Source organism: Hyperolius riggenbachi, chromosome 6 (genome assembly GCF_040937935.1).
Source record: "Hyperolius riggenbachi isolate aHypRig1 chromosome 6, aHypRig1.pri, whole genome shotgun sequence".
Classification (NCBI taxonomy): domain Eukaryota; kingdom Metazoa; phylum Chordata; class Amphibia; order Anura; family Hyperoliidae; genus Hyperolius; species Hyperolius riggenbachi.
In genome coordinates, this window is record NC_090651.1 from 21,679,020 (window position 1) to 21,694,611 (window position 15,592).

Below are 15,592 nucleotides of genomic sequence, written 5' to 3' on the forward strand. Positions count from 1 at the left end.
CTGGTTCGTCTTTACAGTTATATGGTGTATTTCACTTTATTCCTTCACTCCACTGTAAGAAGTTGAGACTTGGACCTCTCTTTTCAGCTGGCTAGAGATAGGCAAATAAGTTGATGCAGAATTATGCAAATGTTGTGGAAAGCTATGCAGCTTGAAAATGGACCAATCCCGCGCTTCCAAGATTGGATGAGTCCATTTGCCAGCTGCATAAAATGTCATCATAGGTACCATAATTCTGTGTCAGATCTCAATTATTTGCCCTCAAACACAACCCCTATTGACTAATGTGGAACATATGTAGAGCTTGTCAACACATCCAGTCATCAGTATGCCAAAATAGCTGCACAGGCGAGTCACTTTTTTTCATAAAAAAATCTGGCAGGCTAAAGGTTAAAGAGGCCCTGTAGTGACATATAGTACAATGCAATAAATTATTCAGGATGCTTACTTTTTACAGTTTTTTTTTTGGGGGGGGGGGGGGCAGCATAAAACACTTTTTAAATCTATATATTGCTGTATACTGGTATGTAGCCCCACCCTCCCAGTGATGTCACGGCTTATGCTGTTTAGCTAAGCAAAGTTCTCCCAGAGCATTCTGGGAAACCAGGCATTATTTACACTGGCTTCAGAATCCTAAGAAACAAACATTCCGCAGAGATTGCCTGACAGGACTGAAGATGTCACCACCTGTGATAAATTCCAGGATATAAATAGGGGTGAGGAAATGTACGGTACATTTCTAAATCTTTTTATAAATGAATATTGTAAAAAAACACACAAACACACTTTTATTCATTATTTTCACTACAGTTCCTCATTAATGTTTTGTCATGTGGGATGTTGTCCAAAAATCAAAAAGTTCCTGTTTTGTCGTTTTCAGATCGACCCAAATCCAGATGGCCCCGACCAGTGCGTCCGATGGGTTTCAAGCCGAATCCGTGTTCAAGGAGATTGAGAAGAAGCTTTCAGAGGTGCCTGTATCTCTTGTGCAACTTTTGCAAAGTATTTTTAGTTGACCCCTGCGACAGATTATTGCGATTCATGATCAGTTATTTATCAGTTAGTGTCGGTGTGATAAGAGGCAGCCTGTGCCTATCTCTGCCGAGGGCAATAAACCTTCCATGCCCCAGAATGAACCCCCGGGGAGGGGGGAGGGTAAAGTCTCAACCACTGACTAGGGCTAATAATCCAAAGAGCACTGGAGTATTCAGCCTTTGCTTGCCACGCTGACATTGCTGGAGAACCAGATCATTAAAGTGATTGGGAAACGATATTAAATGAAAAAGCCAGATACTTACCTAAGGAGAGGGGGGGTTCTGGGTCCTACAGTGTTCCCCAACCTCCCGGATGCCAGAAAAAAATGCTTCTGTTTCACCAAGTGATTGCCACTACCCTGACAAGCTGCATTCACCCGTTTTCTACCGTGGCGTACATCAGAAGTCAAATGAACAACCTGTGTGAACTGTCTCCAACGTTACGTTCTATTTCTATAGGTAACGTTTATTTTTCAGGCAGCTGCTGGTCTGTTCACGCCAGCCAGCGAAACTCGCGTGTCAATGGGCTCTTAATCTGTGGGCACCGGAACATGAATAACCAGAATTGCCACGCATACAAATATTGTACTGTGTTGGTACACGCAGGATTCTTTATCTTTATAAATGCAGGGCGTAATGATCCCATCGCTCCACACCCCAGTAATAATTATTTCTGCATACATAAATAGATGTATAACTAGATAACTAGTATATAATGCTGCAAGGAGAGAAGTAAGAAAACACCCCCAATCTGAAAACATAAATAGACAGACTCCTGCGCTCTAAGCAACATTCACTTTATTTTCAAAAAAATTAAAAAAATATAAATGTACTCAATAAAAATAGATAAGAGCTCAAAATGTCTCTATTGCACACTGAGCGGGAGAATGGACCAATCCTGTATTTTCTGACACAACCACCGTGGATTTGCTCATAAAACACACCCATACTGCGAGATCGCACAAGGATATTGGACAGATCACGAAGATTCCTCTTCGGCATATGGGTGTATATAGAACAGTGGCGGCTCCACACTGGGGCGTACCCAGACTCAAGCCCCAGCTGACCTGTTGTCAGCCCCTCCTGAACCCCACAGCGGCAGAGCAGGAGGGGAAACAGTGCTAGAAGGAGGGGCATTGGGGGACAGAGGTGGGGAGGGGGGCCAGAATCCCCCTCCTTCACCTGGGTCCCCTCCTGCTTCTCTTCCCCCCCCCCCCCCCCCCATATATCGGCGGCAAGCAGGCGGGCGGAGAAGTACTCACCCGACTGCTGAGTTCCAAGTTCTGGAGCGCAGCGTCACCATGGCCTCCAATGCCGCCCACTGTGCTACCTAATTACCTATACTGGTGGCACCTATACCTGGCATTACATGACGAGGCGCGCTTAGTATGCCGCACTTGCTCCTTTCTTTGGGGGGGGGGGTGAGCCCCATCTGCCAATCATTGTGCCCCTTTTGAGCCCCCCCAAAAAATCTGAAGCCACTGATATAGAACCTCCTTCTGACTTTTAGAATGGAGTTGCAAAATCATAAAATGCAATCATAAAATTATCGCCGCTGTCCGTATAGAGGTGCAGACGTAAAGGCAGCTGACGTTAGTCAGTATTAGGAAGTCTCAAATATTCTTATAGCACTTCACTCCCAATGAAGCGGCAAAGTAACGGCACTCAGAAGAGGGAGCTGAAGTCCTAATATTCACGGCTCCACCATTCAGTGTTTTCCCGTGCAGTGTACACCGCGCATAAATAAAGCACATTTTTCTTAGTACACAGGAGTCGGTTATTATTTGTTATCTCATTTAAGTGAACCTCCAGACTAAAAATCTACTCAGCAGCACTGAAAAGGCTTGGTGTTTCTTTAAGAGTTTCACAGCATCAGAACTTTGTTTCTCTTATACAAGCCTCATTAGCTGCACAGAAGAAAACTGCCTGGGCATTTTCCCCCTGATGCTGTGCAAAGCATGATGGGATTTCTGATGTTGTTGTTCTCCTTCTGCTGTTTTGGTGCAAATTTGTTTTGTTTTTTATTTTGAATTTGAGATTTGATGCCTAGCGCAACGCTGGGAGGGGTGGTCAGGACACAGGACAGTTGGAACTGTGTCTCATGCTCCCTGTCACCTCCTTTCAACCAAAAAAATGGCTGCCCCCATGAAATCACAAACGTTTTCCTGTTCTTTTAAAACAGTGTGGGCAAGAGATTATATTACCCATCTATTTTAATTAACATTACTAATCTAACTTAATGACAGTATGTTTGTTTAGGCTGAAGTTCCCCTTTAAGTAAGATTGGGAGTGTTTTCCTATTTCTCTCCTTGCAGCATTAAATACTAGTTAGACCAAGCTTTCTCAACCAGGGTTCCTGGAACTTCAGCCTAAACAAGCATACTGTCATTAAGTTACATTAGTTATGTTAATTAAAATAGATAGGTAATCTCTTTTTGGTTGAAAGGAGGTGACAGGGAGCATGAGACACATTTCCAACTGTCCTGTGTGCTGATCACCCCTCCCAGTTACTAGGCAACGAGAACAACATCATCAGAAATGCCATCATGCTCTGCACAGCATCAGGGAAAAAGCCCGGGCAGTTTCCTTTGATGGGTGGAGCTTAGCTAAAAATGCAGCTAAAAATGATGCTTTGGTAAGAAAAACAAAGTTCTGATGCTGTGAAACTGTTAAACACCAAGACTTTTCAGTTCTGCTGAGTAGATTTTAGTCCGGAGGTTCACTTTAAGTACTCTGCAAGGGTTCCTTGGAATGTTACCCCATCGTGGGGGAAGTATAATAGAGCCCACTATAATACGTGGAACTGTAACAAGAAGCACTAAATTGGGAACTCAGGAGACAGTATGAGTAGCAGTGTAATAGGTGGTAGTGAAATAAACAGCCACACATACTTTTAAAGGGGCACTATGGTGAAAATTATAAAATTAAAAATATGTGCAAACATATACTGTACAAATAAGTACATTTTTTTCCAGAGTAAAATGAGCCATAAATTACTTTTCTCCTATGTTGCTGTCACTTACAGTAGGTAGTAGAAATCTGACAGAAGCGACAGGTTTTGGACTAGTCCATCTCTTCATAGGGGATTCTCAGGGATTTATTTATTTTCAAAAGCACTTAGTGAATGGCAGTTGCTCTGTCCAACTGCCAAAAAACTGTGTCAGCATCATTGTTTAAATCCTTTTTAGGGAATATCTTTATAAAGAATAAAAGACTTGCTGAGAATCCCCGATGAAGAGATGGACTAGTCCAAAACCTGTCACTTATGTCAGATTTCTACTACTTACTGTAAGTGACAGCAACATGGGAGAAAAGTAATTTATGGCTCATTTTACTCTGGGGAAAACTTACTTCTAATTTGTCTATGTTTGCACATATAAGGGGATTATTATTAAAGGGGATCTAATTAACATGTATAAATACATCAGAGGGCAATATAATACCTTGGCGGATGAGCTTTTTGTCCCTAGGCCTTCTCAAAGGACTAGAGGACATGATCTGCGCATAGAGGAAAAACGTTTCAGCCATTTATTTAGGAAATGGTTCTTTACAGTAAGAGTGATTAAGATGTGGAATGCATTGCCACAGGAAGTCGTTATGGCAAACTCTATACCTGCATTTAAAGGGGGCTTAGATGCTTTCCTTGCGTTGAAAGACATCCATGGCTACAATTACTAGGTAACGCCCAATGATTTTATCTGATTGCCATCTGGAGTCGGGAAGGAATTTTTTCCCTTTTGGGGCCAATTGGACCATACCTTGTAAGGGTTTTATCGCCTTCCTCTGGATCAACAGGGATATGTGAGGGAGCAGGCTGGTGTTGTACTTTGTTCTCTGGTTGAACTCGATGGACGTAGATGTCTTTTTCAACCCAAATAACTATGTAACAAATAACTATGTAACTATACATTTTACAATTTTTCGCCATATTGCCCCTTTAAAGAGAATCTGTATTGTTAAAATCGCTCAAAAGTAAACATACCAGTGCGTTAGGGGACATCTCCTATCACCCTCTGTCACAATTTCACCGCTCCCCGCCGCATTAAAAGTGGTTAAAAACAGTTTTAAAAAGTTTGTTTGTAAACAAACAAAATGGCCACCAAAACAGGAAGTAGGTTGATGTACAGTATGTCCACACATAGAAAATACATCCATACATAAGCAGGCTGTATACAGCATTCCTTTTGAATCTCAAGAGATCATTTGTGTGTTTCTTTCCCCCATGCACTGAAGTTTCAGGCTGCTCTTTTCTTCCTGCAAACAGCTTTACCCTTGTTTGTAATTTGTCAGTATGTGAAAGCCCAGCCAGCTCAGAGGACGATTTATCCAGCTGATTAGAGCAGCTTCTCTCTTCTCTCTTATCTAAATAACACACAGACAGTGTGCATAGAGGGGCCAGAAAGGGTGAGTTCATAGCAGAACCACAACACTGAAGAACTTGGCAGCCTTCCAGACACAGACCGACAAGTCTGACAGGGGAAAGATACATTGATTTATTACAGAGACTGTCATAGTAGAAAGTGCTGCAGTTAGCCAGAACACATTAGAATAGCTTTTGGAACATGTAGGATGATAAAAAACAGGATGCAATTTTTGTTACGGAGTCTCTTTAAAGACCATGCCTCCTGCAAAATATATGCAGGGGTTCCTCGAGATCAAAACCTTGTTTGCAGGGGTTCATTGAGATCCAAAAGTTATTTGCAGGGTTCCTCCAGGGTAGAAAGGTTGAGTTGGACTATAGAGGAGCGCTACAATTGTATTTGCTATTTCAGCATACAGGCGATGGTGCAGACAGATTTTTGTTTTGTCTCTGTTACAAGGGCCTCTAGTCTTAGTTTGTTTTGTCATTGGCTCCCTCAGGAAGGAGAGCAGTTTGTGAAGAAGATCGGAGGCGTGTTCGCCTTTAAGGTAAAGGATGGGCCTGGAGGAAAGGAGGCGTCGTGGATTGTGGATGTGAAGAATGGGAAGGGAGCCGTGCTCTATGACTCAGGTGAGTCTCCATAAGGCTTGGCTGAAATAATTACTATTTATTACGATTGTGCTGTGGACAATTAGAATCTGGGCACTGGATGAAACTTGTGCCTCTGAGGAAGAGGATCGCTCCACGAAACGCTGAGTTCCGGGCCCGCCCTCTTAACCATTGTCTGTTTGTGCTGTGTGTTTGCAATAAAGTTTTTTCTTATACTTTTAATATCATCCGGTGGCCAGATTCTGTTTACGCGCTGACATTGTATCCTGTCACTGTGATAAGTTTCCTGTGTGGGCATCTGCACGAAAAAGTATTTCTTGCCAGCAGCAATTTTTATATTTTTTTGATAACTGCATTATTGTTGTCATTATGACAAATTTATATAGTGCTTACATTTTCCATACATTAGTCGACCACGGTCCCGCTCAATCGGTGACTGTCCCACCATCAATATCGCTTGTGATGTCAGGCAAAGAACCTCCATCCCCAATCATTGAATATAGATCATGGGGCCGTTGGCGGTATTGATGTGCTTTGGCGATAAACACAATTTTTGCCCAATTCGAGGTTTAAATGTCAGATTGGGTTAAATGTTGTATAGTGTATGGCTACCTTAGGTTGCTGTAACAGCTGTTTACTGAAGATTATGGAAAATACTGGCTAATGTATATTGCTGGTTTTGTTTGTGCTGCAGATAAGAAAGCAGACTGTACCATCACCATGGCGGACTCTGACCTCTTAGCGTTGATGACCGGGAAGATAAATCCTCAGACGGTAAGATTTTAACTAAAATAGTGCTGCAAAAATTGTATCTGCAAGTCCAATGGAAAGTGAGAGATGAGGACTGGCACTGCCATTCAAAAGTTTATTGTAGAATGTAAAACACACAATAGCATATGGTGCTTTCAGTTATGGGTGGCTAGGTGGGCGCAAGGTCAAAGATGCTCAGCGAACGTCCGTTTCACGCTGCTGGCGCTTGTTCACTGCTAGATCAAAGGCGGCAGGGCGATCTGCTTAATGAATTAAATACAGTAGTTCACGCTGCGGTGGCACTTCCGCCTACGCAGGCTAACCGCGCCCCTCCGTGGACATAGAAACCACTGACGCTCAGCCAGCTGTGCAGAGGGCACTTTAACATGATGTCAGCCGCCAGAAAGAAGGGTCACCATGGCAACCAGACGCACAAAGCGTCCATTGGGGAGGACCTCCCCATTGGTGCCATGGAGATCCTATATGTGTAAATACAAAGACTACGCTAAAATCGGCAATAATAGTTGCAAAAACAACTAAATGGAATCTGGTGGACGGTGGAATCTGGTGGACGGAAGCCTATTGGCGATCTGAACAGGGACGACTTATTAGTGGTCCCAATCAGCAAAGACAAATAGCATCTAATAAATAACACCAAGCGGTAAGGCAATTTCTTAAAGGGCCAGCATCATGGTATTGAAGAAGGCGGTGCCAGTCCTCCTCTCTCTCTTTCCATTGGACTTGCAAATATGTTTATATATGTGAGCACGCCATCTTAGTTCATCCTCGCGCTGCAGCGAGCTGAGAGCCGCATTTGTCCAGTCCTGTGCATCAGCAGATCCTGAGTGCTTAGTGTCTGTTTTGTACACCCAAAAATTGTATTTGGGCTGCCCAAATGTTTAAAAAGAAAATTCAGCAAGACTGTAAAACGGACTGTAAGCACAAGCCCCTTCACTTTCTACCTGGAACCTGTACCGTGTGTTCCAGTGCAGTCAGCCCAGGGACTTTCTCTTCCTGCAGGAGTAATCGGCTACACAAAGCAGGAGGGCTTTAAAGGATACCCGAACTGACATGTGACATGATGAGATAGACATGTGTATGTACAGTGCCAAGTACACAAATAAATATGGTGTGTTCCTGTTTTTCTTTCTCTGCCTGAAAGTGTTAAATATCAGGTATGTAAGTGGCTGACTCAGTCCTGACTCAGACAGGAAGTGACTACAGTGTGACCCTCACTGATAAGAAATTCCAACTATAAAACCTTTTCCTAGCAGAAAATTGCTTCTGAGAGCAAGAAAGGGGAATTTCTTATCAGTGAGGGTCACACTGTAGTCACTTCCTGTCTGAGTCAGGACTGAGTCAGCCACTTGCACACCTGATATTTAACTCTTTCAGACAGAGAAAGAAACAAAGGAACACAGCATAGTTATTTATGTGTTAGGCACTGTACATACACATGTCTATCTCATCATGTCACATGTCAGTTCGGGTATCCTTTAACATAAGAGTGCTTTAGATATAGGCATGTTTCCAGCTCGCAAACCAAGGTATTTAGTTTCTGCTGGCTTTAAAAGAGGTTCCGACAATGTGGTGCACCTTTGGGTTGTGCCCCTCCCCTTTCCATAGAAAGTCACATCAATATCACCTGGGAGCCGAACTGTGTGCCTGTACAGCAGTCATTCCAAAACAATCTGGTAGTTATCTGGTTGTCAAAAAAATGTCATTTATTAAACCACAGTGTGAGCACTGTATTCGTTATTTTTTGTGAATGGTATTTGAACACAGTCAGCTTCTGCTTTTTACTCAGACATATGTGTGGGCAAAATAGGAGTACAGATCTATCAACAATAAATGTATTCAGGTACTAAAGATAATATAAGATGACCAGGGCTGAAAGTCTGTAGGTGGCTTAGCCCTGAGCATGACTGAATGTTCTTTATAATATGTGAGATCTAAGCCACACTCTACTATGCAGATTAATTACTTAATTCTATCTGGACGCATATACACTTTCAGTATAAGCTGCGGTCGTGTATACGCATCCAGTGTTGTAGCAGGTGCTTGTGCATGGGCGCACTCCCACCGCTCGTTCAAGGCATGATTTACATGTCAGCGATTGGTGAAGGGGAACATGTGTTCCCTGAGCCAATCGACGTGCCTTAGAATGAATAAACATGCCTCGAATTATGTAACTACCAAACATAAACACATTTTCAAAACCAAAGTAACAGCTAAAAAAAAATAATACATGAATACTTACTTTAGGGTCTGAGCTTTTTTTAATATGTATGTAATGAGGGCACAATACTGTTATTTTAGCAAATAAGGGCTTGTAATTATTGGTAGGGTACAAGAAACACAAAACAAAAAATACACCTTTCTTTCCAAATAATATATTGTTTAAATATTGTGATAGCTGGGACAAATGGGCAAATACAATGTGTGGGTTTTAACTATAGTAGCATTGTTTATTTTAAAACTATAGGGGATAGAATTGGAGAAATTATGTTTTTTTTTTTTTTCTTTTTTGTCTCTTGCATTTCCCTATAATGCATAGAAATGAGGTAATAACTGAAAACCAGTATCAACCCCAAAAAACCTAATTTGCAACAAACAAAGCAAGATAAGGGCAGTACGGTGGCGTAGCCTTGCAGCGCTGGGTCCCTGGTTCGAATCCCAGCCAGGTCAACATCTGCAAGGAGTTTGTATGTTCTCCCCGTGTCTGCGTGGGTTTCCTCTGGGCACTCCGGTTTCCTCCCACATCCCAAAAACATACAGATAAGTCAATTGGCTTCCCCCCAAAAAATTGGCCCTAGACCATACATGCACTACACGATACATACATATGACTATGGTAGGGACTAGATTGTGAGCCCCTCTGAGGGACAGTTAGTGACGATACAATATACTCTGTACAGCGCTGCGTAATATGCCGGCGCTATATAAATACTTAAATAAAAATAAATAAATATAGGTCATTGATGTGTGATAAGTCGTAATAAAGTTATTGGCAGACGAAAGTAACGAGTGCTGACAGGTGAAAACAACCCGTGGTCAAGTTGTTAAACATGATAAATTTGTCTTTGCTGATCACCTCTGTCTCTCTCAGGCTTTCTTTCAGGGCAAGCTGAAGATCACTGGAAACATGGGGCTGGCCATGAAACTGCAGAGCCTGCAGCTACAGCCAGTGAAGGCCAAGCTCTAACGCATCAATGAGCTGCATCGTACCACTAGCTGAATCCCAGCTGAAACCCATCCTTCGATATCCTGAGCCTGAAGCCAGCGAACTTGCCTGAGACTGACAGGAAGTGCTCCTCTCCTGCAGACAGGAAGTGCTCCTCTCCTGCAGACAGGAAGTGGCGAGCCATCTTTCTCTTCCTTTCTGGAGGGGCCTGTTATAAAAAACACATTCTTGCCGTACCCTGGATAGCATAGGAATACCTGGGATGTGGGTATCGCAGACCTCTCCAGAAATGACATCGGTCGTCTGTAACAATCTCATCTGGTCTATATTTTGTCTCTGCCCCCTCCCACTAATGGACCTGAATGATTTGTGATGCAGATTATTATTACGGCGATAGTTATACTAATTTCACTGATCAGACAGGTAATCTGGCAGGAATCCTGCACTCTACAAGACACTCATATAACAGCGTTTCTCTAACTTGTTAATAGTATCAATGACGTTTAATTAAAAAAAAATACTAAACTTCACTGCACATTTTTTTTTTGTTTGTCTTTTACACACAGCTGTGTTTTCTCTCTACATCACTGACACAATTTTACATTTACATTTTTTAAAGGGAACTTGAAGGGGGAGGGGGGTGTCTGGGAGGATCAGGAAGCTGATATCTATGCCGCTCTCCGCCGCTCCTGTAGCTTGCAGTGGGTTACCGTATATATTCAAATACAAGGCAACCTCGTGTATAAGTCAACTCCAATATTCAACCCTCTTAAGCTGGAATTTGTATTGACTCAAGTATAAGTCTACTCAGCAAAGTTACTGGCTGCACTTGGGGCTCAGGAGGGATAATGACTGCACTGCATACAGTATTGCAGCCATTAACCCCTCCTGTCCCATAAGTGCAGCCAATACCTCCTCCAGGTCCCAAGTGCAGCAATTATTCACTCCCTTTTATGCAGCCCAGTATTTCCCCACTGCCCCTTTCCTTGTTAATTGTTGTGGCCAGGACTGTCAGACCTGTTTTTTCTTGGCATTTCCTTTCCTCAAAGTATCACCACTGGGTAAATTGCTGCAAATGGGAAAGTTACTATTAGTACACACATTACTCAGTGTTGTCCGTGACTCGTGTATAAGCCGACCCCTATACTTTTATGAAGTGAATCAGACCTAAATTTCTAGACTTATACTCGAGTATATACAGTAGTTTTGTTTTTGTGACCCCTGGGCCTGGAAGAAGCTGCTCTGTGTGTCTCACATACAGAGCAGCGTGCAGGGGAGGTGCAGGGGGAGAGGCAGAGCTGCCCAATGGCAGCTGGGGAAGGCCTGCAAGAACGTCCCCAGTGGGCGTTTGAGCATGGATTACCTCTAAAGACTAGCAATAATTGCAGGGGGGGAGCAGAAAGTGTGTGTGTGTGGGTGGGGGGGAGGGCAGAGGCATGTCCTGCAGCAGGGAAAATGCCTCTGTGTCCCATCTGCAGCATTTAAAACCTTTCCTATAGCTTTATATTGGTATGAAGCTCCTCCCCACATGATGTCACAGCCTAAGCTATTTAGCTGTGCAGACTTCTGCTTCAGAGCTCTGTGGAATTCTCTTCCCTGAGCTTTCTGGGATACTAGACATTATTTTCACTGGCTTTGGAATTCTCACAAACAAACATTCCGCAGAGCTGCACCGGACAGAACTAAATATGTCATTAACTGTAGTCACTTGCAGACTGTAAATCAGGGAGAAGAAAGTTTTTAAAATCGGCCAACAGTAAATTTTATTTAATTTTACAAAGCAGAAAGTATTGCTGATTGGTTTCTACGGCTTCACCAACTGAGCGACCGCAGCAATGGATACACACACAACACCTCCCCCCACCCCCTTCCACCCATGCTTGATTTGATAAAGAACAATATTACCAGATCAGTGTGCAACTGATAGACATTTATCAAGGAGGTGTAATGTCTATTTTGTTCAAACATTACAGATACATTTAATCGTCCCTACCTCCAAACAGATTTATTTTTCCTGTAGCTGAGCTGTAAGCACAGAAACAATCTATCTATGGGCCAAATCAAAGTCCAAAGTCATGTTCTAATAGTGAGCAATAAAGCCAAATCAAAAGGCTAAAGTCAAATCTGACAACAGTAGTCAGATTATGGCAAAACCCCAAACACAACTAGATAAGGCAAGTCATCAGCATGTGCAACGTACACTGAATAGTACAGTCAGATCAGGTCATGCCAAACCACTAGAAAAAGGCAAGCCAGCATGTACAACGTGCACTGAATAGTACAGTCCGGTCATGCCAAACCACCAAACATAAGTAGATAAGGCAAGCCAGCATATACGATGTGCACTGAATAATATGGTCAGGTCAGGTCAAAACGCCAAACACAACTAGAAAAAGCAAGTCCGCATGTACAATGTGCACTGAATGGTGTTTTGGCATGACCTGACCTGACTGAACTATTCAGTGCCCATTGTACATGCTGGCTTGCCTTTACTAGTTGTGTTTGGTGTTTTGGCATGACCTGACTTGACTACACTAAACGACCCAAGTGGAAAAAGCAAGCCGGCGTGTATGTCAGACACTGGATACAGAGAGCATGCCTTGCAGTAGCATAACTTCGGAGCTCTGGGCCGCAGTGCGAGTTTTACATTGGGCCTCCCAAGTGCTCTATAAGGATTGATATGGAGCACCAAAACCTGCCCAGGACAGCGGCTATGACCGCATTATTGTGCTTTTGTAAATCTGTGACTCCCATTGCCAAAACCTAACAGTGCTCCTGAATACAGCAGTCAGGTTTGGGTCCTGTTGTTAAACCCTCCCATGTGCAGCACGGTGGCGTAGTGGTTAGCGCTCTCACCTTGCAGCTGTGGGTCCCTGGTTCAAATCCCAGCCAGAGCACTATCTGCATGGAGTTTGTATGTCCTGCCTGTGTCTTTGTGGGTTTCCTCAGAGCAATCCTGTTTCCTCCCACATCCCGAAAACATACAGATAAGTTAATTGGCTGCCCCCTATATTGGCCCTAGACTGTAATACAAACACTGACTACACGATCCATACATAGACTTATGACTATGGTGGGGACTAGATTGTACAGCGCTATGGAAGATGTCAGCGCTATATAAATACTAAATAGCAGTATCTGCACTGAGTTTGTATGTCCTCCGTGCCTGTGGGTTTCCTCTGGGCACTCTGGTTTCCTCCCGCATCCCAAAAACATACAGATAAGTTAATTGGCTTCCCCCTAAACTGGCCCTAGACTATGATACATGCACTCCACGATACATACATAGACATAGGACTATGTTACACCTCAGTCGATAGGCACCCTAGTGAGGGTATCCGTGTGCTAAGCTGATATGGCGCTGTAGTCCAGCAGCTCCCAAAGCGTAAGTAGAAGAGATCAGCAGCACCGAGCCTATACAGCTTGAGGAAGGAGTTTGCCTCCGAAACAGCGTCTGTCGCTGTCCCTGGGCTTTATCTTTATGCAATAAAGAGCTTAAATACATCTACGTGGTGCTGCTGATTTCTTCTACTTAGACATATGACTATGACAGGGATTAGATTATACGGAGCTGTGGAAGATGTCGGCGCTATATAAATCATGTGGTTTGCAGGTACAGCACAGAAGACACAGCATTGCATTTACTGCCTTCACATTACAAATACACCACTTGGCTTTGATCAGAATTGTAACCCAAATTAGACTATCGTATCCACCGCGGTTTCATAAACCAATTACTGAAAGTGCCCCTGAATTAGAAAAAATGGGAATGAGATGAGACCTGTCCCTGAAGACAATGAGCAGGGAAACTAAGGAGAAAGGTAGTGCTAACCCACCATAGGCTTATTTCAATAGTTTATTTTTTGATTCAGGTGTATTTTAAGCTTTGTACACACATCCAATGTTGATTGGCAAATTTTACAACCTCCATGTAGCATGAAGGCCAACAGATTTTCAATACTATGATTGGATTGCAAGGTAAGCTATTGTACTTCATGAAGGTGGTTAAATTGGCCTATCAATATTGGATGTGTGTACCATTTGGTACTTTGATCTGAGGCTCAGACCCACATTGGGATTATATTACAGGACAGATTGCTCTGTGATATAAATTGTGATGTCAATCTTCTACGGGTTTGTACTAAGATTTAGTATCCGTAATGGGAAACTTCAATGAGAAATTGTTTAAAGAGTAAAAAGAGCTTTGCCTTGCATGGTGGCGTCGTGGTCAGCACGGTGGCGTAGTGGTCAGCACAGTAGTGTAGTGGTCAGCACGGTGGTGTCTTGCTGAGCACGGTGGTGTCTTGCTGAGCACGGTGGTGTCTAGGTCAGCACGGTGGTGTCTTGGTCAGCACGGTGGTGTCTTGGTCAGCACGGTGGTGTCGTGGTCAGCACGGTGGTGTCTGTCGTGGTCAGCACGGTGGTGTCTGTCGTGGTCAGCACGGTGGTGTCTGTCGTGGTCAGCACGGTGGTGTCTGTCGTGGTCAGCACGGTGGTGTCTGTCGTGGTCAGCACGGTGGTGTCTGTCGTGGTCAGCACGGTGGTGTCTGTCGTGGTCAGCACGGTGGTGTAGTGGCCAGCACTCTCGCCTTGCAGCGCTGGGTCCCCAGTTCAAATCCTAGCCATGGCACTATCTGCACGGAGTTTGTATGCTCTCCCAATGTTGGTTTCCTCTGGGCATTCTGGTTTCCTAGAAAACATACAAATAAGCTAAATGGCTTCCCCCTTTGGCTCTAGACTATGACACATACACTACATGATCTATACATATGACGACTATGACAGGGATCAGATTGTGAGCCCCTCTGAGGGACATTTTAAAGTGACAAGACTTACTCTCTACAGTGCTATGGAAGATGTTGGCGGGGCTGAGGCAGAGGCAAGAGAGGACAAGCTATCATTCCCCTATTGAATAGGGGAATGCTAGCTGAGTGAGTTGTGCACCCCCTCCTACACTGCACCCTGAGGCTGGAGCCTCTCTCGCCACTGCCTCTATTGTGTTTGAGGAGAGAAATAAGAAAAGGGGATACATGGCAGTGACTGCAAGCCAGATAACTAGAGATTAAGGTGTTGGGGGCCCTGGGGTGCCTCTTAGTGTAATAGCAATCAGTGTGTGATGGCTGGGGTGGGAGGGATGGAGGGGCGCACTTTGGTGTCTCAGCCTTGGGTGCTGGAGGACCTTGTCCTGCCTCTGGATGTTGGCATTTAATAACAATAATAATTACGGTACATTTTCTAAAGCACAACCCTGGACTGAAGTAAACGTAGTGTAATACCACAAGTTGTACTGTAGAGGTCACTATTACATCACGATAATAAATAACCCTTTCTAAGGGCTCTTTTCCACTATGAAATGCGATCGCGATTCCGATCGCAATCACGTTTCAATTTCCACCATGCGATTGCGATTGAGCTACTATACTCATATAGTCCAGCTCAATCGCATACAAAACGCGGCAGAACGACGATTGCGATTTGACCAAAATCGCATCGCAATCGGATTACACTAATGGAAATTGCTGCTGCAGTTTCCATTAGTTTAATGTACCTTGCGATTTGCGATCAGAAGCAAATCGCAGGCTAGTGGAAAAAGGCCCTAAGAAACCATTACTGTACAATACCAACAGGAGAGCAGGTGATGCTATGATGTGAAGA

At 43.7% G+C, this 15,592-nt stretch overlaps 1 protein-coding gene across 1 annotated transcript in view; it reads left to right on the forward strand.

Moving 5' to 3' along the window:
* SCP2 (sterol carrier protein 2) overlaps positions 1 to 10,467 on the forward strand; it is a 97,607-nt gene extending 87,140 nt beyond the window's left edge. Inside the window, exons 13-16 of the mRNA XM_068238983.1 lie at positions 881 to 971; positions 5,895 to 6,024; positions 6,698 to 6,777; positions 9,863 to 10,467. Of these exons, the coding sequence (XP_068095084.1) occupies positions 881 to 971; positions 5,895 to 6,024; positions 6,698 to 6,777; positions 9,863 to 9,958 (397 nt within the window). The 3' untranslated portion in view covers positions 9,959 to 10,467. The remainder of the gene's footprint in view (positions 1 to 880; positions 972 to 5,894; positions 6,025 to 6,697; positions 6,778 to 9,862) is intronic.
* The last annotated feature ends 5,125 nt before the right edge of the window (positions 10,468 to 15,592 follow it).